Source organism: Arvicanthis niloticus, chromosome 18 (assembly GCF_011762505.2).
Source record: "Arvicanthis niloticus isolate mArvNil1 chromosome 18, mArvNil1.pat.X, whole genome shotgun sequence".
NCBI lineage: Eukaryota > Metazoa > Chordata > Mammalia > Rodentia > Muridae > Arvicanthis > Arvicanthis niloticus.
Genome location: NC_047675.1, coordinates 32149963 through 32175876, shown reverse-complemented (window position 1 = coordinate 32175876; position 25914 = coordinate 32149963). Strand labels below are relative to the sequence as shown.

Below are 25914 nucleotides of genomic sequence, written 5' to 3'. Positions count from 1 at the left end.
GTTGCTTGGCACACAGTAATACAGTTTTGTTGTTTTGTATTTCTCAGGACTGAACCTAGGGTGTTACAAATACTGGGCAAACATACTACACCAAGCTCTATACAACATCAACACACGGTTGGTATATGTAGAGAGTTGTAGGCCAGCTTTGTGTACACGGCAGTTTGCAGACCAGTCAGGGATTCATGGTGAGAAACTCCCTGCCCTACTTCTTTCTCTGTCTCAAAAACAAAAGGGGTTGGAGGATTTTGTACAGAGCTTGGTGTAGTATGTTTGCCCAGTATTTGTAACACCCTAGGTTCAGTCCTGAGAAATACAAAACAACAAAACTGTATTACTGTGTGCCAAGCAGCAGTGTGGCAGAACTTACAGTGATCCTTCTGCCTCTGCCTCATGACTAACACCAATAATCCCAGGATGTGGATGGCTGAGGCAGGAGAACTGCTAAAAGGGTCCATTGTAGCAAGACTTCGTTTCAAAAACGGGGAGATGGGGGGGGTGGGGGGGTGGAGACCATATCTCAAAACCAAAATAAGAGCAACAACAATAATCAACCAATCAATCAATTAATAAACAAGCAAGATGGATATGGTAGCACATGTTCATAATCCTGGCACTGGGAAGTTGAGGCAAAAAATTAAGAATTCTAGAACATCTTTGGCTATATACACCTGGCTCCTCAATCCAGCTCCAATCCTGCTTCCAATTCTTTAGCAAGGCACAGTAGCTCATATCTGAAATTTCAGTACTCAACAGACTAAGGCAGGAGGATTGGCTAAATTCAAGGCCAGCCTGAGCTACATAAGTGAGTTCCAGATCAGTCTGGACAATTATCTCAAAAAGCAAAAACAACGAAAAGAATGACTATGAATTAAGCAATTCTTCCCAGTTATGTATGCATGAGAATAAAAATTCATGAGAATAAAAACTATATAAAAATTTATACACGTGTTTATAATAGCATTATTTGAAATGGCCAACGGGTTAAAAAAAAATCAGATAATTCTCAATAGATTAATGGTGACCTAATAAGGAAAAACAAATAAAACTTACTGTGGTGCTACACAACTGCAATCCAACCTACTCAGCAGGCTGAAGCAACACAGTAAGCCAGAATCTCTCATTAAGAAAGGAGATGCTACAGCCTGGATGAACCTTGAAAACATTCTAAATGAAAGACACAGACACAACGTACACATGATTATATTATGCCCTTTATAATAAGTATATATCCAGAATAAGCAAATCCAGAATTAGGAAGAAGTGAAGGCAAAACTTAAAAACTAGCTGGATACAGAGCTTTTTTGAATGAGTAACTAACCCTGCTCCTGAATTTCCACACCTAGCACTCTCTTTTCTTTAGGCAGTAAATAAAATTTTCTGACAAGGAGAAAGAATGAAGGCTTGAGAACCTGGGCAACCATACTGAAAACAGGATGATGAAACCAAGTCATTCTAAAACGTGTATATTGAAACCCTAAGTGCTCTTCTACTCCCTTGGCTCATAGCATACACACTTACACTCTAGGCAATAGACTGGCAGACTTTTCACTTGGGACTCTAATTAACCTAAGGAAAAAGAACTACAGGTAATGACCTCAGAGGTAACCTAGTAAGAACCCCTACAAGGAGGCCTGCAGTTAGCAAATATCACTGTGATCACAATATAATCTTGGTGCCCCACTTTAGGTGATAAGCAGGTAACAACAATCACTGAACAGCTGAGAAAAGCTTCAAAACTTAAAACAGCCAAAAGCCAGACATGATGGCACATGCCTCTAATCCCAACTATCCCAGGCTGAGTCAAATGATCTCAAATTTAAGATATAGTGAGCTTCAAGCCGGCCTAACCAGCAGAGGAAAATCATGACTCAAAAACAAAAAAGGAAAAACAAACAAACAGATATTCATTTAAAATTAAACCACCACCAGGTGTGGCAACACACACCTGTAATATCAGTACTAAAGAAGCAGAGGCAAAAAATGTAAAGTTCAGTAGGAGGTCCTGTTTCAAAGGTAAAACAAACCACCCAAGATCTTCCTCTAGTCTTTGGGCTTGTGCATGAACAAATATATACAAATAAATAACAAAAACTGTTGAAAATTACATTACAGCTTGAGTCTGAAAACATATTGCAATAGAAAATAACAAAAAGTAATATATTCCCATAGTTTTATAATAAACAAAGACAATTCAAATAAGGCATTCAGCCAGGTTTGATGGCATACACCTGTAACCAGGACCCTAGAGGCAAAGCCAAAAGGATCACAGCAAGTTCAACACCAGCCTGGTCTATATAACAAGCTGCAGTCCAGCCAGGGCATACAGACTGAAACCCTGCCTTAAAAACAAAACAAAACAAAACAAAACAAAACAAAACAAAACAAAACAAAACAAAACTCAAACCAAGCCGGGGATAAAGGCACACACCTTTAATCCTAGTACTCAGAAAACAGAGGCAGATGGTTTTCTGAGTTCTAGGCCAAGCTGGTCTACCGAATAAGTTCCAGGATAGCCAGGGCTGCAGAGAAAGCCTCTCTCTTTTTAAAACAGGCAGGGCTAGGGAGCTAACTAAATGATGACTGTGAGGGTCAGAAAAGGAACTGGAGTTACAGAGGTTGTGAGCCATTATGTGGGTGCTAGGAACTAAACCTGGGTCCTCTTCAAGGGTAACAAGTACTCTTAAATGCTGGACCATCTTTCAAATCCCCCCCCCCCCTGCTTAATTTTCCTTTTCTTTTTTCTTTTGAAGAGTTATTTCTTTATGTATATGAACACTCTGTTAGCATATATGCCTGCATGACAGAAGAAAACATCAGACAAGAGGGCATCAGATCCCATTACAGATAGTACTGAGTCACCATGTGGTTGCTGAGAAGTGAACTCAGGACCTCTGGAAGAGCAGTCAGTGCTCTTAACCAGTGAGCCAGCTCTTCACTGCCCCTCCACAACATTTTTTTAAAAATGGTGAATCAATTAATTTAATTAGGGTTACTAGAGATAGGAATGAGGTATTACTTAAAGGAGCATGGTCAGCTTAACAGTAGTGACTTTACCTTAAGAGAAGTAAGGTCTCATCATGAGTCTCTTCCCTCGCTATGTGTATGTCTATATGTGTATGTCTACATGTATATGTCTAGATAGATTGATTATTTGAGACAAGGTTTCTCTGTGTAGTCTTGGCTGCCCTAGAACCAGCTCTGTAGACCAGCTGGCCTCGAACTCTGAGATCCACTTGCCTCTAGGATTAAAGCCATGCACCATCACTGCCTGGCCATACAGTATTATTTTCTAAAATGAGCATTTTTCCTATCCTGTCATTTTTTCAATAATTTATTTTTTTATTCACTTTATATCCTGATCACAACCCCTTTACAAATCCCCTATCTTGTTTTTTTAAAGCGCTTGAAGGGCTTTGTAAAGAAATTCAGTCTTAAAAAACAAACAAACAAAAACAACTAAAATTAATGCAACTTCAGAGCTCATATAACTCTATCCATTGTTAATTATGATAAAGCGTATCATAATTAAACCCATGCCTGACACTGCCTGGATGACCAGGAACCAGAGGAAAGCCCAGAATCCTAGGGTAGAACCAAACAAAGCTGCCTCCCACTTCCCCTGGATCAATAATTATGTTCTGCTATACTCATAGATCAGTTCCTAGTTCAGTTGCCATCAGAGAGGCTGTCTCTGCCAGCTGATGGGAGTAGATGCAGAGACCCATAGCCAAACAGGCTGAAAGAGAGCCCAGGTTAGAGGTCTCCACTGGATCCTTCCCCTTGGAGCTCACAGAACCCCATGGAAGAAAAGAGGAGAAACTGTGGGAGCCAGAGGGGCCAAGGACACTGGGAGAGCACAGCCTGCATGATCAACTAAGCAGGGTTCTTGGGGGTGGGGAAGCCTGGGGGAAAAGGGGAGGTAGAGGGAAACGAACTGGGAGAAGTGGAAGGAGAAGCTGGCATCTGAATGATTGTATAAAAATAAATAAATAAAAATTAAAAGAAAAAAGTAGAGCTGGTAAAAATTTCACCCCAAATTACACACACAGAGTGTCTGTCTCTGTCTCTGTCTTCTAGACAGGGTTTCTCTGTGTAGCACTAGCTGTTTGAGAACGCACTCTGAAATTCACCTGCCTCTGGCTCCCAAGTGATGGGATCAACTGCACGCCACCATCACTGCCTAGCTAAGTTGTGTATTATAGATATATACATAGAAAAAAAGCTTGCTCTTGTTTGTGTCTTTTTTAAGTCTCCCTGAATAAAATTTACTCCTCTGTTACTTGAACCTCATATAGCATGTCTGGGCAAATTTGATGACTTAGATTCAGTTTTAGAAGCCAGGCTTATAGCCAAGTCTACTGTGTCTATTCTCCTTACCCACCAAGATAACTTTAAACACCTTCCTTATTCGTGTTACTGCTGTGACCAAAGTACAGCATACTATCAAATAGGGCTCAACCTCCTCAGGTTTCCTACCTCTTTGGAGTAATATGATTGCCCTCACTACATTATAGCTTCCTCAGCCTCATCCCTATTTAAAATAAAATATTTTCAATGATCAGTGATGAGAAAGAACTGGTAACACAACTCATTATCTTCTTTTAAAAAGTTTTTCTTTGGGGTTGGGGATTTAGCTCAGTGGTAGAGCACTTGCCTAGCAAGTGCAAGGCCCTGGATTTGGTCCTCAGCCCTGGAAAAAGAAAAAGAAAAGAAAAAAAGTTTTTCTTTCATAGATGGAGCTATAACGGGTATTGTATCATTTCCAAGCATGTACAAGGTCCCAGGATTAACCATACACAGACACACACACAAACAGACACACACACATGTGCACATGCTCTCTCTCACTTTCTAATTAACTTATTACAGAGGACTTTTATTAAATGTGCATACATGTGTGTGTGCACATACACATGTGTGAAGGTGCCTTGAAGGCCAGAGAGGATGTTGAATCCCCATAGAGCTAAAGTTACAGGTGGCTGCAAACTGTCCATTATGGGACCAAACTCCAGTCTTCTGCAAAAGCAGCAAGCACTCTAAAGCACTAAGCCAATCTACTAAAGTCGGTAACATCAGCTTTTATAGCTGAAGAAAAGCAAGCAGTATAATTTCTCTCCAAAAATGTCCTATGCTTAGATTTAACTGGGAAAAAATAAAGCAAACCTCAAAAGCAGAGTTTGGATTATGCCTGCCATGAAAGTAACAGTGATTTTAGGGATATTTAATGGATGCTGCTGAAAGGAAAATCATAACAGTAAGAAGATTCCAGGCCAGGGATACAGTTTAGTTAGTAGAGAATGCTTGTCTTGCATACAAGAGGCTTCGGGCTTTATCTCCAGTAAATTGAATGTGGTAGAACACATCTGTAACCTCAACACTCTATAAAGGAGAATCAGAAGTTCAAGGTTATTTTCAGTATACAAATTCAAGATCATCCAAGAATACATGAGATCCTGTCTCAAGAAAAACAAAACAGGGCTGGAGAGATGGTTCAGTGGTTAAGAGCACTGACTGCTGTTCCAAAGGTCCTGAGTTCAATTCCCAGCACCCACATGGTGGCTCACAATCGTCTATAAAGGGATGTGATGCCCTCTTCTGGTATGTCTGAAGACAGCTACAGTGTACTCATATACATAAAATAAATCTTAAAAAAACAAAACAAAACAAAAAACATTAAAGTTGGTTCTGATGTACCCCAGGCTAGCCTTGACCTTTATATATGTAGCTAAGACTGGCCTTGTACTCTTGATATAATGAAGAGTACTTATTATATAATGCTGTGATAATAAGTGTACACTACTCTGCATGCCACCCTTGACCATTTACGTAACACAAGTTTTAAATTTTTGTATTATTCTATAAAACACTAGAGTATAACCTCTACTAATATTTCAGAATATTTGCCCAAATATGTCTTCTGTATTAGCAAATGGTTAGGCCTTACTAAGTATACAAATAACAAAGGTCTGAAAGTTGTATTTCTAGGTTTGCTGTGGTGGTGCATGCCTATAATACCAGTATTTGGGAAGCTGAGGCAGGATTACAAACTGAAGGACAAAACTGGATGTGGTAGTCTTTAATCCCAGCACTGGGGAAATAAAGAAAAGCATATCCCTGAGTTCCAGGCTAGCCTGATCTACAGATCAAGTTCCAGGAGAGTCACACAGAAAAACTCTATTTCAAACCAAAACAGAACAAAAAAGAATTGGAGGACAGTCTGAGCTACATAGATGTTTCAAAAGATAAGGAAAAATGGAATTCCAGTGTCCATCTTTGTTTCCTGTGAAACAATGTAACCAGTAGTCACCTCAGACTACCACAGGTAACCTTCCCTGTCATAATGAACAGTATTCTCTCAAACCAAGAACCAAAGGAAATTCTCCTCCCTCAAATTAGATTCTTTTTGAATATTTGGTCACAACAATGAAGAAATTTCCTTTGAAGTAGAGTCTCAGCAACCCTGAATTCTGAAGAACTCGGCTTCAATTTTCTGAGATACTGCTTGTGGATATTTGGGAAAGGGATGAAGACTCTTGGCACAACACACCTGAACTGGAAGAACTTATCCAGAAGCCTAAGACAATCAAAGCTGGGGCAGGCTCTAACTCCTACAGAGAAGCAGCAAGTAATGTAGACTGCTCTAAAATTAACACAAAGTGGGGCCTTTCTACCTTTGTAACTGCCAAGAAAGTCACTATTTCTGAGAACCTGACAATTCTCGTTGTAAAATATTTTACAGTACAATTTTCACCTATTTCTGGAGGACTGGAGCTAAAAGAAGAAAGCTCTCTGAAGACACAAACAATTTTAAATTGTATGGTAGATGGAAGTAAAATCAGCAGCAGTACCATTAGAAATAAAAGATTACAATGTTGGCAAGTAAATCAAACTAACAAACAAAAATCACACACAAAACCAAGGCCCAGTTCCAAAACAGCCCAATGAAAACAAATGCATGGGGGCCAGCACAGCAAGTTAAGGTGCCTGCCTCCAAGTCTACAGTCCGGGTCAATTCCTGGAGCCCACAGAGTTGGAAGGAGAGTACTGACCCCTTCAAGTTGTCCTCAAATCTCTACTCAAAAGCTGTGGCAGTGCATACACACACAAAATAAATATTCAAAAATGAATCAAAATAAATATTCAAAATTTTTTAAAAAAATGAACATAGGTTTTTGTTTTGTTTTAAACTCTTCACAATTATCATGTGTATGTATGTATTCTGCATTAATGTAGGCATGTGCATGTCACAGCATACATATGAAGGTCAGAAGATAACAACTTTGGGAACTGGTTCTTTCCTTACGTCTTTACATTCAGCTCAGGGACTAAACTCAGGTCACCAGGCCTTCACAGCAAGCATTTTTGACTGCCATGATATTTTGCCAATCCCGGTTTCTGGAGACAGAATCTCAGGTAGCCCAGGATGACCTCAAATATTTTATCTAGTAACTACAAGTCAACTTTGAACTCCTGATCTTCCTGCCTCTACTATTCAAGTGCTAGGATTACAGGTATCGATCATCATGCCTCACATTAGATCAATGTTAGTTAGTTAGTTAGTTAGTTAGTTAGAGACAGGGTTTCTCTGTGTAGTTCTGGCTGTCTTGGAACTCACTCTGTAGACCAGGCTGGCCTCGAACTCAGAAATCCACATGCCTTTGCCTCCCAAGTGCTGGGATTAAAGGCGTGCGCCACCACTGCCCAGCATTGAACTTGCTCTGTAAACCAGGCTGACCTTGAACTCCAACTCAAGAGATCCACCTGCCTTTGCCTCCTGAATGTTGGGATGAAAGCAGCATGCCACCATTGCCCAGCTAGATCAATGTTTTTAACAAAACAATTATCATTCTTACTTCTTCCCCACTGGGTTTTTTCCTCATAGTATTCATTACTAAAATACACTTATCCATTTATCTCTATCACACAACTTTGCTAGTATCCCTAGAAGCATCCTTTAACCCATACCAAGAAAAGTGTGAAACAAACAGAATATTAACAGTGCACAATGGTTCATACCTGTAATCTCAGCACTGGGAAGGTAGAGGTAGAAGGATAAGGAATTTAATATTCTCCTCAGCTATACCAAGAGTTCTAGGCCAGTTTGGGTTACATGAGACCCTATCTCAAAAAATTCAAATTAAAAAATGTAAATAAAAAGAAACCAGGCCAGGCGGTGGTGGCGCATGCCTTTAATCCCAGCACTTGGGAGGCAGAGGCAGGTGGATTTTTGAGTTCGAGGCCAGCCTGGTCTACAGAGTGAGTTCCAGGACAGCCAGGGCTATACAGAGAAACTGTCTCAAAAAAAAAAAAAAAAAAAAAAAAGAAGAAGAAAGAAAGAAAGAAAGAAAGAAAGAAAGAAAGAAAGAAAGAAACCAGCTAAGCCTGATGATACACTCCTTTAATCTAAGCACTTGAGGAGCAAAGGCAGGAGAATCTCTGTGAGTTTCAGGCTGGCCTGGTCTACATGGTGAGTTCCAGGCCAGCCAGGGTTACATAGTGAGACTTTATGTCAAAAACAAACAAACAAACAACAACTAACCAAATAAAGCCAAGCATAATGGTGCATGCTTTTAATTCCTGTACTTTGGAAGTGAAGGCAGCATGTCAGAAATTCAAGACTAGGCTTGGCTATACAACCCAGCTTGGCATTCACAAGACCCTACCTCAAAACAAACACACATACACTGAACTATTATTCTTCCAAGTCAACAATGAAATGCTAACCACTGACTGAATCACTCAATGCATACTTTCACTACAGCTACAGTCTACAGAAAAATCTAGGTGTGAAAATACAGATTAGCAGCAATTAAATTCTCTTCTAATAGGCCGGGCGGTGGTGGCGCACACCTTTAATCCCAGCACCTGGGAGGCGGAGGCGGAGGCAGGCGGATTTCTGAGTTCAAGACCAGCCTGGTCTACAGAGTGAGTTCCAGGACAGCCAGGGATACACAGAGAAACCCTGTCTCGAAAAACCAAAAAAAGAAAAAAAAAATCTCTTCTAATAAGTAAGTTGTTCAAACATTACAAAAAATCTTAACAAGCAACTTCCCTTTTTTTATCCTGACTAAATTATCAAACCATACTTGTATGATTATTGAATCAATCTCATTTCAAACCTGAGTCAGCAGCTCTAAAAAGTAGAACAATGTAATTAAAAGAATGTAAGTATTTCCCTCACGCTGTCCTCTGACCTCCATGTTCCAGACAGACAGACAGACAGACAGACACACACACACACACACCACACAAACTAAATATTGCCAAGAATTTTATTTTTGTAGATAGGGTTTATATAACCCTGATTGTCCTAGAACTACACTATGGGAACAGGCTGGCTTTGAACTCACAGATATCCTCTTGTTTCTGCCTTGCAAATGCTGCGGTGTTTGCCAGTGTGCTCATCATTTATTTAAAAAAAAAAAAAAAGGATAATGAAATTGGGGCTAGAAAGATGGCTCAGTAGTTAAAAGCACTGACTGATCTTCCAGAGGATGTGGATTAAATTCCTAGTATCCACATGGTGTACCTAGAGAGATAGCTCAGTAGTTAAGAGCACCGACTGCTCTTCCAAAAGACTCAACTCTCTGTAACTCCAATATCTGATACCCTCACACAGACATGCATACATGCAGGCAAAACACCAACTTAAAAATAAGTAAATTATTAGGAAAAAAAAAGACTCTGCCTCAAATATAAAACAAAAACTGGGACATAAGAAGATAATTTATCAAAGAGATTATAAATTATACTGGACATATATATATATATATATATATATATATATATATATATATAATCAACACTAGACAACACTAAGCACTAGGCAATATACCTAGAAAAAACCCTCAAGTTTACACATGAAAAAGCTGTGTAGAGCCGGGCGGTGGTGGCACACGCCTTTAATCCCAGCACTTGGGAGGCAGAGGCAGGTGGATTTCTGAGTTCGAGGCCAGCCTGGTCTACAGAGTGAGTTCCAGGACAGCCAGGGCTACACAGAGAAACCCTGTCTTGAAAAACCAAAAAAAAAAAAAAAAAAAAAAAAAAAAAGAAAAAAGAAAAAGCTGTGTAGTAGGTGTAGCTGAAGCAGGAAAACTACCATGAGTTCGAGAGTAGGAAACTTTAACTTTAAAAAAAAGTATATTAAATATTTGCTGAGAATATATAAAGTAAATTTGTTGCAAAAGACACATTATAAAACAAAAATATTTCTTCTCTTCAAAAATGGCAGTAGATAAGATACTATATATAATGTTGCATACATTTCTTCTGGTGACTCTCATTGTGAATTAGAAAACATTCAACAAATTTTGGGGCTGGAAGGATAGCTCAGCAATTATGAAGACCCACAATGGGTAGCTCACAACTATCTGTAACTGCAGTGAGGCAGGAGGTTGAGACAGGGGGATTGTGATGGATAACTGGCCACCAGCATAGCTTTGGGGTCAGTAAAAGATCCTGTCTTCAAGGGAATAAGGCAGAGAATGATAAAGCAGAACATTACACTTCCTCCTCAGACCTCTGTGTGAGCACATGAATGGATGGATACACACACAAACACACAAACACACACACAGTGAATGAGCTCTAACCTGTTTTGTGGAACACTGTCTTAAATAAACAAATTGAAATTGAAAGCTAGGCATATGTAAGCCGTGCCTATAATGGCAGCATTTGGGAAGTAAAAGGAGGATCACATGAGATGGTTCCAACTAAAGTCCAAGGTCATCCTCTAGTTCACGGTGAGAGCAGAACAGCTAGGAATACATAGTATATGAAAACCTTGTCTAAATAAATAACTAAATAAATAGGATAAGGAGAGAGTTGAGTAGGTAAAGTATTAGGACCTAAGTTTAATTCCCAGAGGCTATGTAAAAATGCTGGGTGTGGCAATACAGGTTTGTAATGGCAGCACTGGGGAGGCAGAGACAGAAAGATCCCTTGGGCTCACTAGATAGATACATCTAGCCTAAACGAAAAGCTCCAGGCCAATGAAGAGACCCTGCCTTAAAAGAGATGGGCAGCTTTACTGAGGATGACACCTGAGAAAGAGCTGTAACTTACACACAACATGTTCACATACACAGAAAAAAACTGAATTTTCAGATAACAATGAGATGTAAGCAGTACACTGGAGTGTTAGAAGCTGCTCTTTATAGTAATGGAGTGCACTATACATAAGTGAGTTTTATTGTTTATTGTGTTTGGTTTTTTGAGCATGGTCTTACCACATAGCTATGGAATGTTCTACATAAACCATATTGTCCTCAAACTTGTAGTCCACCTGCCTCTATTTCTTCTGAAGTATAGATTACAAACACACAAACACCAAGTTACCATAAAGACTTTGCCTGGCACTACACTAATGGTTCTAAAGTTTCTATTTACCTGAGTATATAGTCATTTTGAAGTTAGATACTAAGGAAAAAGAAAATAGTTTGATTTAAAAAAAAAAAAAAAAAAAAAAAGACAGGCTATTCTGTAACTCTCTATGTAGACCACCAGGCTGGCCTTGAACTCAGAGATCTCCACTTAACCTCTGCTTCCCAAGTACTGGGATTCAAGGTATGTGACATCATGCTCAATTTCCACAAAGAAGTTTTTCATGGAAATCTCAATGTGCTCTAACTACTCTCAAACCTTCAGAGAAACATAGAACTAATGTAGGCCAAAATTACCAAGATCTGCTATTTTGAAGAACTGAACAATCAGTCAAAGAACCAAAACAATGTTAACTACCATGAAAAAAAACAATACGTATTGATTCAAAATTTAAGTGGTATTTACTCATAAAACACACAACTGTGTTAAATAAAATAGCTGAGTGTGGTGTCTCACATCAGTAATCCCAATAGTCTCAAAGGCTGAAGCAAGAGGAATACTTCCATTTTGAGGCCAACCTGGGCTACATAGTTCTAAACTGGCCTGTTACACATAGTGAAAAACAGTCTCAATAAAATACAAAAGCAAAAAGTTTTACTTTTTCACATGATTTTCACCATAATGAGAAACAAATATCCTTAAGAAAGTGACCACTGAATATGGTGGTACATGGCCTCCAATACCACCACTTGGAAGATGTGGGAGATCACGCAGAACTAGACTCTAAGAAAGAAATTAAAAAAAAAAAAAAAAGAAGAAGAAGAAGAAGGAAGAAGGAAGAAGGAAGAAGGAAGAAGGAAGAAGGAAGAAGAAGAAGAAGAAGAAGAAGAAGAAGAAGAAGAAGAAGCAGCAGCAGCAGCAGCAGCAGCAGCAGCAGCAGCAGCAGCAGCAGCAGCAGGGAGGCGGAGAAAAAAACCTCCTACAACGTTTTAAAGTCGGCTTCTGGTAAAACTAAAACTGCTCGTTTACCTCTGGGAATTCCAACTACAAATCCAATTACAACCTTTTTTTTTTTTTTTCCTAAAAACTCACTCAAACAAGTTGTTTTACTTTTTTCAATATCCATAACCTAAGTACAATTCAATGCCATCCTCTCCAGAAACCCCACTTTTAAAATTTATTTTATATATAAAATTTTATGACAATTTAGTTTGCCTAGTAATAGTTGCTTGAGCTATGTGTCTCATCTGCTTCCCAACTTTGATCAGGAGCTGGAGACTTTGCAACTGTAGAACACTACCCAACTAAGTATCCACTAGTGCCTTCAACATAAGGCTAACTCAAATAATGCTAATGGAACCGAAAATAAAAAGTCAATTCTTAACTATTATAATTATTTATCACGTTGAAAACAGCATTCGAAGGCTGAAAAGGAACTAAGAGGTATTGTACCACCTAGAGATTCAATGCACTCTGAGAAACCAATGTATTAGACTTCTATATACCATGAATAACTGTAAGTAACTTCACTTAATACTAACAAGAATAAATAGGGATACTCTTATTCACCTTCTTTTTCTAAGTCCTCTTGCATATGTACTAGGAAAACTGAACTTAATAAACCACACTATTCCAAACCAGGTCACAGGAGAGAGTTAAGTCCCCAGTCATCATCCTGTTTCTATTTCCTGACTGGTTTGACCCGCAAGCATTATGGTGTCCAGCTTTCCCAGTCTAAGATCTCTTTTAAAATATCTTCCGAGAAGAGCTTTTTCTTAAAACAAAAGTTGACTTCTAGAACATTCTAGGAGAATTATATTTTGTTTTTTAAAAAAGCAACGTATCGTGTTTGTTTTTTTAATCTGCAGAAACACTTTGCTCAAGCAAAACAACCTAGTTTTCAGAAAAGTCCGTTATAGTATACTTGAAACTAAGTGTGGAATATAAATTTGCACAATTGATCGCTAACTCGAACGTGTTGCTCTCCTAACAAAGTAGATTTTTAAAAGTAGAATTTTAAAAGGGTCCTACACTACAAGAACACGCATCTTTCAAATAAAGAATTTTACAAATAGCCTAAAAACAGCTAAGTGCGCTTACACTTCTCGGAGACATTTCCTCTGCACCACGCTGGCACAGCTACGACAACCAGAAACCTCTTGGGGCTCTGGCCCGAACCTCTGCCTCCAAACGCCGGGCGTCCGCCGGCCACTGGACTCTAGGAGTCGAGTTCCCTACTAGTTCGCTTGCAGCCAAGCCACTTCCACGTCGCCCCGAACCACACGCCTCCTCCTCAAATTAAATCAGGCTTTACTCGCCACACGCACGCACCAGGGGGACCGGGGGAAAGGCGAGCTGGCGGGAGCGCGGGGAGGGCACGCTCCACAGTCCCGGCTGGCCCGGCACCCACCTGCAGGCCGCGAGACCTGGGACACCGGCGCTGGTGCCCCGTCCTCGCCGAAGACGAGTTTGAAGTCGAGCTCGTCGTGGGCGCCACAGTTTGCAGTAGTCATCGGCGTGGCCCGGGGTGCAGCGCCTCCTCCTCAGGCGGCCGCGGCGGCTCCTCAGCGCCGCTTCATGCTGGGCCGCGCCGGCCAGGAGGTCGCGGCTACACTGCAAACTTTCCGGGCGGGGCCCGCGAGGCCGAGCGTTCCGTTCCGACCTAGAAAGCTGGCCGAGCGCCCCGCCGCACTAGGAGCCGTCACCGCCGCCAGTCGAGGGTGCCTAACAGCCACGGTCGCCTCAACCAAAGCTCCCCGCCCCCCACCCCCACAGTCGCCGCCACTGCCGCCACCGCCACCGGCGCGCTCCCGCGCCCTGCAGCGCGCCCAGCCCCGCCCCTCGCCGCGCTCCCGTCCGACGGGGCGGCCCATAGGCCGCTGGCTCCGCTGACAGTCATGGGCCCCGCCTCCTCGCCGGCCTATCGGGTGAGTCCTCTGCGAGGAGGAAGTCACGTGAGCAAGGAGCTCCAGAGCCCTGCTCCTTCTCGGGAGTTGTAGTTAAAATCTATTTCTTCCGCAGTTTCTAAACCAAGACCAGTGGAGAGCCAATAGCGCTATCTAATTAGATTGGGAACCCACGTAGGCCAATTGGAGACTATCCATTAGGCGGAGGGAGCTCACGTCGAGGAAGTGGGTAGCAGAGCACCAGGGTTGTAGGTGTCCGGATATTTGGCCCCACAGAGGTACTTTTCCCTTTTGATTTGAGTTTAGAGTGGATGCGTCAGACCACCTCAAAGGTTACCTATACATACCACTCGCCCCCGCGTCCCTCTATACCAACTTCAATGGTGTAACCTCGAGAGGGCCAGGGATTGGTTGGAGCTTCTGAATAGGTTGAGGTGGAGCGGAAGAAAATCTTCCGAGACAAGTCTAGAGTTGATCAGATCCACCCCTGTGGGGTGGGGTGGGGTGGGGTGGGGCCCCCGCTTCAGTGGCTGTGCCTTTGTCCCCACTAGAGAACTGTTATCTTGAGGATACCGTGCATTCTACGTCTCACTAAATCAGAGGGGCCAGGTCTGGTCCCTGATGGAAGTTGAGCAGACACAGAGAAAAGTCCCCTTCTTGACTTCTGCATCCTAGTACACAACCCTGAGACTAAGATATTGTGACACCCGAGCAATGAAAGCCCACATATAGAAAGTGACACTGTCAAAAAAAAAAAAAAAAAAAAAAAAAAAAAAAAAAAAAAAGAACCCGTTTTCAATCTTGGCTCCATCTCAAAGAGCCTGCCTTCCCCGATGAGATTTGAGATGGCCCAAGACACCATCCCTTGGAGTCTGGGGACTCAGTCTTGTTTACTTAGTATGATTAAGAGAGGGAGTTGGGAGAAGCCAGTGACAACCTCCCCCATATCAGCAGTCTCCCTCCCCTTCCAGTTACAGCTTCACCTGAACCAGGTGAATTAGGCTAAAGAAGAGGCAGCAGAGCTGGAGAGAGCGAGCACTGGCTGTTGTTCCAGAGGATCAGGATTTGGTTCCCAGCACTGACATGGTGACTTACAACCATCTGTAACTTCCAGTGTGTCTGATCCCTTCTTCTGGCTTTATAGTCACAAGGCACACATATAATACACATATATACAAGTAGGTGAAACATTCATGTACATAAAGTCACAGTAAATCTTTTAAAAATAAAAGTATAAATCTGACCAGGGAGTCGAAATGTAGACCCTGGCCTGTCAACTCCTACACTTCACAAGGGGCCACAGAAAAATCCACCCACTTATTAAATGCTCAGCAATACATCTTTTTTCCCAGACATTGAGTACCAAGTACCAGCACTATAAAGAAAAGGGTCAGGTTGTAGGAAAGGCTAACGTAGAGTGTTAAAGGCTCAGCAGAGGTAAGAACCAATTGTAGGAAATAAGTTACTACTTTTGTAAGAAAGGCGGCATGAACCAACAGTGTTAGACAAGAAGAGGAGGAAGGGGAAAGGAAAGGAGGGAGAAAGAAACAAGGAAGAACACAGCAACTAGACTCCTGTAGGCCATGACGTTTCCCCCCCAACACACACACACACACAGGCTCCCCTTCTCCAATATGCATACTCATTTCACTGCTTCCCCAGCTAGGGCCAAGATTTTCCCCCCAAAGCTCTTGCTCACCATCTGCTCCAACTGCAGCTCTCTCACGGGGCCTCGTGGGAAGTAAGGCAGATAGAACCTCAGAGTAGAGAGAGACCATTGGGGTCTCTATTGACCCTTTGTTCCTCGTAAATTATGGCCCAGGCTTGAGAATCAAGAGACATCTTTTTCTTTCATCTGTTGCCATAGGCCTGGCCTTGGGGCTCTACTTCTGAGGCTTCTTCTATGCTTCAGAACCATGGAGTGATAGAGCTTAGCCCAGCCCTGTCCCTTGTTTTGTACTAGGGAAAGCCAGGAACCTTCAACTTAAGAAATTCTTTCTCTCTGTGCCATATACCCCTCCTTGCCCCCAACACACCCACACACACCCTCCAAACTCTTAGTTTGCTGTGCCTGCTCTCTGCCTTCGTGCCAGTGCTGGCTGTAGAGAAAAGGACTGTGTGGATCAGCTCGTTTGAATGGATAAGTTAAAACCAGCCAACTCTAATCTCAAAACGTCAGTTGCTGAAGTCAGCACAGAGTACTGAGAACCCAGGCCATCACTCTGTCTTCTCCTGCTGGACTAGGGGTCTGGACTTGGTCCAAAGAGCAGTTTCCAAGACTACAGTCCTGAAAGGAGCAGCACCTGGGAGGACTTAAGCCTGTGGGAGTTAAGGCCTAAGATTCCCCTTTCTCTTTCCCCAAATCAAGTTTCTTTCTGTAACTTTGTAATCCTCACCACCTTCTCCAACCTTACTCATCCTCCTTCTCATGGACTATAAAACCATTTATTCTAGGCAAAGTATGGTGGTTCACACTTGTAAGCATAGCACATGGAGGCAGCTGCAAGTTGGAAGCCAGAATGGTCTAAAGAGCAAGCAAGTTTCAAGCCAGCCAGGGCTGCGTAACAAAACTCCATCGCAGAATAAAAACAAAAATTGTCACTGGTGATGTAGGTCAGTTACAAGAGTGCTTGCCTGGCATTCACCAACCTCTGGATTCAACCACCAGCACAAAATAAAACTGTAAGTAAAAATAAGTTTTAAAAAGAAGAATTTGTTAAAAGAGCTAACAAGATTCCACTTGCCACACAAGCCTGACAAACTGAGTTTGATCCCTGGAAACCACATGAAGATGGAAGGAGAGAAATGATTTCCCAAAGTCATCCTCTGATATCAGATGTATCCCCCAACACAGGGTATAAAGTTCAAGGATAGCTTGGACTGCACAAGATACTATCTCAAGACAAAAGAGAACAAAAAGACTCCCATAAGACAGGCTAAGGAGAATGCTTCAATCAAGGACATGAATGGGTGGGTACTACTACTTCTCTCCCAGGAAGGGGTTGGGAACTTTTAAGCAAATTATTTTGAAGGTAGACCTGGAGAGACAATGCCTTCCAGCTTGACTAGGCCTTTCAGTCAGTCCCAGATTTTGGGCAGGTCACTGAGTCCAAAGCAGAAATCACTGAGCTATTCTAATGAACAAATTGTTCAAGGACTAGAACCAACACATTTGCCCAGGATCTTTGCCAGCTATGCCCCATCCCTGGGCACATGCTAACCAGCCCCTCCTCAGCTGGCTACAAGCCTCTCCCCAGGGTCCTCAGAGCCCCTCCCACCCAACTCAATGCCACCTGAATCTTAGCAGCACCCTTCTCTCTGCTTCCTGAATCAGGAAAACAAATCTGACCTTGCCAGGGAAGGAGTTGCTCCAGAAAAACCACACTAGTGGGAAAAAGGCTTGATATCAATGCCCATGGCCACTTAGACTGCACTTGATGGTCTGTCTGTCCCCCAAGTCCTGTTCTAGCATGCCTGGGAGGAAGGGGTTCTCTGGGGACCTTGGTCTTCCTACTTCCATTCCAAGTACAAGAAAAGGTAAAGGGGAAATTTTAAGTTTAGTAGAAACAAACAAATCTAGATTCGAACTTTCTAAATCGTGACAGCTGGGGTCAGACCAAGACTATCTTCCTTCTTAGAGGGGTCCCCATTCGACAGCAGTAGAATGAAAAATTAAGGCAGTCTCTCAGCAAGCAGAAACACACAGCCACATAGTACCGATCACAGGCCAGCCTCACACATGCAAAAGACAACTGATTACACTAAGAGGCAGAAGACTAGAAGTGAGTTACCCAAGGCCAAAAGGTAAGGGGTTGTGGGAGGCCTCTGGAAGTATGATAACTATCTGAACAAAGAGCAGTGTGGGTGGCAATAGAATACATAAAGCCTAAACCACCAAGCCTTTGATTCAGACACAGCAGGGCCAGGGGCTGCAAGCTACCACAGAAGCATGAGGCTGTCCTCAGGGGGCTTGTAGGAAAGAAAGGTTCAGTCTAGAGGGGAATCCTCCCCCCATATACCCTGGCAAAAGGAAGGTCACACAGCCTGTTTACAGCAGAGGAAGCGGGGGTGGGGCAGGGCAGGGACCTTTGGTCGGGCCACCCCTCCCAGTAGGGGAGTGGGGAGGCCCCAATAAATGTGTGGGAGCTATTTGTTTGCTTCTTGCTGCCAGGAGGAAATTAAAGAGAATCTACCACTTCCTTTCACCTCTAGTGGGACTGGGGGGGCAGGGCGGGGAGGGGGGTGAGGGGGTGAGTGATCTGTGACTGCTGCATTTGACAAAAGCCAAATTGCCACCACCAGCGGCCCTCAGGTGTTCCTTGCCTTGAGCAGGCACTTCATCGGGTCTGAGTTCAAATTAGCTGTAAGGCATAAAGGAGACTCCTGGCCCATTACTAACCCCAAGACCTCTAGGTTTGCGTTGGCCCTTTAAGGGGTATCAGATACTCCTGTTTTTTTCTGAGATTACACAGACCTCTCATCAGAAAAGTCAACTGAAAATTAAACATCTCATTAAAATGGCTTTCTTGGTCCTTTCCTGCTTTCACCAAAATCCAGTGGACCCCAAAGGTCCACTCATTCCCTACATGTAAGAGATGCTTTGGGAAGCTCCAGCTCGGCACAGAGAGTAGAAGTAGAAAAATTATGTCAGGATATAAGGTTGAAGTAGTTGGCCTTTGATGAGAGTCAAAGTTGTCTTTATTGCACGATACCAATGTCAAGTTGGAAGTGAGGCCTAAAAACCTCGTTTTCAAAGAAACATTCAAATCATTGGGAACTTGGCTTAGCCATCAGACATACGAGAGATAGAATTACCCTTGGACATTTCTTGGCACTTGTTTCAGACTGATGGCCTGGGCCAAGACCTCTAATTTCACATGTCAAGGGCCAGCACATTATCCAAGGGCACCTGGTTTAGGTGCTGGCACCCATAACCCCGTCACATCAGTCCCACACGCTGTCCACCAGAGCAGGAGTCAGCAGCCTTCCAGAAGCTTCTCTTCACTACTTTCCAAGGTGACAAATGGCTTCTTGCATATCTCCTCAGGTAGTGCTGGCTCTTGAACTCTTGGGCCCCCAGGGTCTTGGTCAGGGGCCTCTCGTTTACGCTTGTTCAAGGAGGGGTTCTCCTCACCCAGCCGACCCTCAGGAAGGCCCTGGCTCCTCAGACACACAATTGCTGCAGTCTGCTCCGCCAATTTCTTGGACTTGTCCCTGGGAAAATGAAGCAACGGTTAATAAAACAAGGAAACAGTAGGTCTATAGCCTTGAAGCCCTGAGCCTACAAATACTTGAAGAGATTCTGATAAAACTGCTAAGAGGGGTCTTCACTGAGTGCTTTCTTTCTCTCACACACACACCATACACCCAAGTCTCGCAGACACACAGTAGACCTGGATCCCCACACTAACAGTCTCTTACCATCTAATGAGAACTCACCACAAGGTGGACTGGTACCTTTGTTCCGCAACAGTGACAACAGAGCAGAACATGCGATCTATAGGTCGCTGAACCTGGTGCAGAGAGAACAAAGGAAACAGAAGACTGCCCACCTGCGTCATCACATGCTGAACACATGAATGAAAGAAGACTTTTTCCACTCCCACCCCACCTTGGGTTTTTCGAGACAGGGCTTTTGTCCTGGAATTTGTTTTGTAGACTAGGCTGACCTCAAAGTTGGTGCTTCACCTGCTTCCTCCTGAGTGCTAGAACTAAAAGCGGGTGCCACAACTGCTGGGCTAGAACTTCTAACTTAAGTCAAATGGAGGCTCCCTGATCACATGCTCTGCCCATGGGAAAGTACCTGCTGCATCTTTCAGGAGAAAAAGGCAGTTATGCAAATTGACAATGATATCAAGTGTGTCAGAGTTCTATCACTGAACTAAACAAAGGGCCATTATCTGAACCTGACTATGGGGGCTCTGCCTACTGACTTCTACGTGGGCCAGTTCCCAGCAGAAAGAAGTTCACCAGATGGCAAAGGACTGAGAAGGAACAAGTGTGAGGGCAAAAAAGGTACATCTGGCCGAGGGATCAGGTGGTATGGCTGGTGTAGAGAGCTGAGTGGAAGAGATGAAACAGGAAAGTATTTGGGGGTGGGTCTTGTGTTCTGGGGAGCTGGTAACTTGAACAAAAGAGACAGAGGTTAGATTTGTTTTCCAAAAGTCACTCTGGTAGAAGGAACACAAGGCCCAGAGGAGGCCAGAAGGCCAGTAGGAAAGACAGAACAGCCATGGGAATCAAAGGAAGTAAAGCAAAACTATCTCAAGGTTTCCACCTATATGTGGGCATAATTCTGTGCCCCACTGGCTGAAGCCCAGCCCAAAGATATATGTGCCAGAACTGGACGACAAGCCCAAGGTAGGAGACAAGGCTATTAGCAAGTGGCCCTACTACTAGCAACTCATGCACATCTACGGACAGCAAGTTCAGATGCTACCCAGGCAGCCTGGCGCTGAGAATACGCTGTGAGTGTAGTATGGGGATGGCAGCAGTGTAGGAGGCACTGGGGTTGGATGCCAGACAGTCAACAGCCAGAAAAACTCACTGTTTCATACACAGGCTGTGGCAACTTCTCTCTCCGACACCATTCCAGCAGGCACATCTTGGGGGTAATCTGGGGTGGGTACGCTCTCCTAGGAAAGGAGGAGAAACAGTTAAGGCCCATTTGCCGTTTCTACCCTATGTTTTAGAAAGAGCCACCAATCAGCCACTGGTATGTGCTATAGGAACTGAAGGGACTCAGGTATCAGGTTGCTGCCCAAGACTCTTGTGCCCATTCCCTTCCAGTTCCACCAGCAGGTACATGCTAGGTTTTAATCTAAAGGGAAGATGAGCTTCTCCATGCTTAGCATAATAATAAGTGCATGTATGTGAGAACTCCCAGTTCTCTGAGCGGCAGACTGGAAAACAGCCTTCAACAGCCAGGAAGGAAGGTTTGCTTGGCCTTTCAAGGCCAGATCTGAGGGAATGGGTGGAGGTGACCACAGAGCAGACTTACAGCTCTAGCTTAGTGCCCAATGTGATTCCATCTGCTGAGTGGCAGGGTTATCTGCTCTGCTACAGACACAATAAACTCTGGCTTCAGAGTCTGTCTGTGACAGGGAGGGACATGTTCCAACTTCCACTGGGAGCTCCCTCTGGCACATGACTGTCCAACAGCTGTCCACATAACCCCACCTCAAGTCCTTGCCAGATAAGACTGGCTCCTGGTCTGGGTATTGGAGACTGGAGAAGGCTCAGACCCAGATGGCAGGAGACAAGAATGAGGGCACCAAAGCTGAGTCACAATACAAGGCAAGAATCAGACTGGAGCTACTTCTGCCTGGAGAGGGCCCACTGGCCTGGTGAGGGGCAGGTATGAGCAGGGATACAGAGCCAAGTAAAGACAAGAGCTTCAGGGGAAAAGCACAGATTCTGAGGAACCAAAGACCCATCTCCCTCTCCCAAGTTGTAGAAGGAAGTGGGTCAGGAAAACTGTAGAGTTCAATTCTGTCTGACTTAGAAAAATATTCCCCCACCAGTGCTGCCTGAGTTTCAGGTACTGTCTTTTTCCCTGAACACACCTTCTCTTTGAGAGCAAGGAGTTCAGGTCATCAAAAGCTACATGGTAAGTTTAAGGTCCTTCTGGGCTACATGAGATCCTGCCTTAAATACAATCCTTGAGGTAGCACAAGCCTTGAATCCCAAGACTCTATAGTCTAAGGCAAGTTGATCTCTGTGAGTTCAAAATCAGTCTGGTCTACATACTGAGTTGCAGGACAGCATGGGTATGTAGCGAGATCTTGTCTCAAAAACAAAACAAACAAACAAACAAAAACACTAATAAAAAGCACCTTGGAAAACTGAAAACTTAAGACCAAGTATCCATAACAAGGAAACCTGTAGTCCCTATGCTTGACATTATTCACATATAACACTAAGACCCCAAGGCAACTTGCTCTGGAATATACTGGAAACCTACCGGTCAAACCTGATAGCCATTTTAATAATGCCAGAGGTATCTTCAGCTGGCTCCTCAAGTGCCTCTGGAGTCTTGGCCAAGAGGTCAGCTCGCCGAGTGCTGAGCTCCCGAATGGTCTCCTCATAGAAGGCACCAAGGCCAAAGGCCTCACTATGGAGAAACAGGTGGAGCAGGATAGAAACTTTAGTGGATCAGAATCCAGGGGACTGCAGGAGCCCAAGAAACTCATGTACCACAGACCTCACAACTCTACCAGGTCTGATCATCAGAATATAAGAATATACTGTTTATACACCCTGGCATCTGCCTAAATGAATTTGAACATTAGAGCATGAATTTGAACCTTTGAGTGAACACTAGAGGGAGGTTGGGCTAGGGAAAAAGGATTCAACAGGTTATCCCACCACCATTCTCAGCTCTTTCCCAATGATGACCACAAAGACGGACGTCTCCAACAAGCCAGGATAGCAGAGCTGACCTAAACTGGGATGTACATACTATCATCTTCATGTGGGCCCAAGGAAGGAAAAGACAAAGGCTGAGGACTGATTGATTCCTCATTGCCCATGGTTACCATGAACCTGGTCTGAAACACACAGGGCTCCAGAGTTACATTCTCTTCTGGAAGTCACAAAACACTGATGTTGAACTGCTTGACCTTTATGGGATAGAGGCAGAACCATCAGTACAAGCCAAGGATAGAAGGCAGCTTCCGGAAGAGCTTTCCCTTCTAAAACCACCCCACCACATGGATCGCTGAAGGCAAGTGTGATCCGGAAAGCCTTAGAGGAAGAAGGGTACATACAGCCAATGCTAGGAGAAAAGGCCTTTGAGACAGGACTCAAACCTGAATCATGGTGACAGTAGACAGGAAGCTTAAAGAGAGGGGAGGAGGCTAAGCTGCCAAAGACCTCCAGGTGTTAGTCTCATGATTTAAAGCTACAGTAGATCCGAAGGACCAAGACACAGCCTCCCTGACTAGTCTAATGGAAATAGACATTTTCCAAGACCTCTAAAGCGCCCCTCCTCAATCTCTCTCTCTCACTCTCTTTCTCTCTCTTTCTCTCTCTCTCTCTCTCTCTCTCTCTCTCTCTCTCTCTCTCTCTCTCTCTCTCTCTGTTTTTCATTCCAAAGCCCCTCCCCCCCACCCCCAATCCCCACCTCTGTTTTTTTGAGACAAGGTTTCTCTGTATAGCCCTGGCTATCCTGGAACTCACTCTGTAGACCAGGCTGGCCTTGAACTAAGAGATCCACCTGTCTCTGCCTCCCAAGTGCTGGGATTAAAGGCATGTGCCACCACCACCCAGAAAGCCTCTATTGACCACTGTGTTTGTTTGGTTGGTTGGTTGGTTGGTTTTTAACATGGCATGCAAAAGGCCCATTAATAGAAACACTTCTTCCTCAGGAATTCCCAGGCCTATCTCTTGCCTTCCTCCAGGAGTTCAGGACAGCCTGGACTATATAGAGAGACCCTGTCTTCATAGAAAAATAAATAAATAAATAAATAAACAAACAAACAAATAAATGCAAACCAAAAGCTAGTAACAAAAATCACCTTCTTGGGAAGCTGAAAACTGAGAACAAGTACTCACACTTAAAGAGACCTGTGGTCCCTAAGCTCGCCATTGTTCTAATCTAACAGTACCCTAGTTACCAAAACTGCTACTAAAATAGTCAAAAGGTTTCAAAGCTGTGAAAGTACTCTCTTCTACTAAGGAAAACTGTACTACCACCCCACTCCCATACATACACATCCCTGATCCCTCAGCAAACTCTTAGGGATCAAGGTCAAGTCTGGGTCAAGTCTGCAAGAATAGCTACATAGATCACTGTACTCTTACCAAATTTCCTGGGAAGACTGGGCAGCATGAAGCAGCCTTCCCTGGGGTGACTCCAACTGTTCCCGCAGCATTTGGCACAAGCAGTACTTGGTGTTGGTGTAGTGGTTATCATACTGCACCGCCTGAGAGGAGAACTAACATGAGCCCACCAGCTACCAGCAAATGCTGAGGTGACCTCCCAGAGGAAGGAAAGGGGCTCTAAGAGGACATTAGAAGTGTGCTTAAAGCCAAGCCTGTGTGACCTGCCTCCACCCTGCTACATGTTCCTCCTACCGTCATACGAACTAAGGCTCACAGTGAACATGCCCACTTAAGACAGCCTGACTGAGGATAAAAGTATAAAAAACCAACCTGTGCTTCAGGCACCACAGGCTAATACAGAGAAACAAATGCCGGGCATCTTCCAGGGCAGGGAGAGGAACGTGGCAATTTTTGGCAGGGGAAATCTAGCCTAGGACTGGGGTAAGACTTCTATTCCTTACAACCAGGATCAACCATATCGTGACAAGCCACTCTTCAACTTCCCCTACGTGGGTGGGGCACAACCCCATCTACTAAGCATGTTCATACACATAATTTATCAACTTGAATATCTATAAAAAGATAGGTACAGCAGTCACCTTACTCTACAGCCTGAGAAGTGAGGCCCAGGGAAGCCAGATGATCTCCCAGAAATAATACTATGGATGCTCACCCAGCTAGAGGCAGGGCAGGATAGCAGCAATAGGTAAAGGCTTTACAGACAGGCCTACAGAACCACCTCAAGCACTTACCCCCACCCCCACCCCCACACTGTTGTAACTTCTCCTTTAGGCCTACTTTCAGTACCTGGTGCCATGGCAAGCTCAGGAGAAAGTATGGAATAGTGGGTAAGTCCCAGCCAAGGGCAGGACCATGATTCAGCTTGTCTAGCCTAGAAAGTACCTGATCATGGATGCTAAAAGCATCCATGTTGATGCTTGAGGCTATTCCCTTTCTCTGTGACAACACACCCTCTTGGAAGCGGCCAAAGGATGGCAGAACAACAGTGATAGCATCACCTTTCACCTAGTAAGCAGGCTCAGCACTGCTGAACATGTCTTCTCGGACAAATACTTGCCAGGTGGCCAGAAGAGCTGGCCGGCTGGCCTAGGCGGAGCTAAAGCCCTTTGCCGCAGCTCGCTCGGTCACTACGAATGTGCTAGCTGTGCTAAAGGATTTTTTTTTTCAAATGAGTTCATCGGGTACAGCCCTGGGACGCTGGGATACAGGGCTGTGCATGTACACGGGTTCTGTATCTCGGTGTCCCTGCCCACCAGGACACCGAGAACCAAGAGTATATGGGCTGTGGCACTGGGGACAGGAGGCTTTAAGACAGAAGCTGCCCAGAACTGAACACATGCCTCATCCTACCAGGCCAGCTTAATTAACCATCAGAAAACCGCCTGAATGCCACAGCTGGAGGAGAACACAGATAAACCCATGCATGAGTGAGATTTGGGACTGAAAAGGAAGGTGGAAAACTGCCCTGGGGGAAGGGCTGAAACTTGTGCTCAAATCCAACTCACTGGAGAGCTTGAGGACAGCTCACTGTTTCCACTCACGTACATGCAAAGCCCAGTATAAAATCCCAGCATCCCAGGGCTGTACCTGGACAAACTCATCAGAATAAATGAATAAAAAATAAATAAACAAATAAATGAATAAAAATAAAACAAATCCTTTAACACAACTACCACACTCGCATGAGAAGAAAATGCTATTGTCAAGTTGAGTGTGGTGGCACATGCTTGCAATCCCAACACTTAGGGAGTCGAGGAAGAGGAATAAGGAACTGGAGGCCAGCCTGGGTGATGAGCCTCTATGTTAAAACTAAGACGTAAAAGAAAGAAAGAAAAAG

The 25914-nt window shown here is 43.8% G+C and overlaps 2 protein-coding genes across 8 annotated transcripts in view; both read right to left on the bottom strand.

Annotated features, from left to right (window-relative positions):
- Nfatc3 (nuclear factor of activated T cells 3) overlaps positions 1–14156 on the bottom strand; it is a 76196-nt gene extending 62040 nt beyond the window's left edge. For 2 of the 3 annotated variants that reach the window (XR_013104878.1, XM_076915808.1), the window contains exon 1: positions 13736–14128. Coding sequence is in view for 2 of the 3 variants with exons in the window: in XM_076915808.1 (XP_076771923.1) it covers positions 13736–13838 (103 nt within the window). In the remaining variant the exon portion in view is untranslated. Of the gene's footprint in view, positions 1–13735 lie in introns of all 3 variants that reach the window. The other variant, XM_034522985.2, reaches the window with a different exon arrangement.
- A 4730-nt stretch (positions 14157–18886) lies between these two features.
- The window catches only part of Dus2 (dihydrouridine synthase 2), a 39739-nt gene continuing 32711 nt past the window's right edge, over positions 18887–25914 (bottom strand). For 3 of the 5 annotated variants that reach the window (XM_034522783.2, XM_076915805.1, XM_076915803.1), the window contains exons 12-16: positions 24036–24157; positions 22195–22344; positions 20779–20866; positions 19671–19744; positions 18887–19445 (exon numbers count right to left, since the gene is read on the bottom strand). In XM_034522783.2, the coding sequence (XP_034378674.1) occupies positions 19208–19445; positions 19671–19744; positions 20779–20866; positions 22195–22344; positions 24036–24157 (672 nt within the window). In that variant the 3' untranslated portion in view covers positions 18887–19207. The remainder of the gene's footprint in view (positions 19446–19670; positions 19745–20778; positions 20867–22194; positions 22345–24035; positions 24158–25914) is intronic. The other 2 variants (XM_076915804.1, XM_076915806.1) reach the window with 2 other exon arrangements.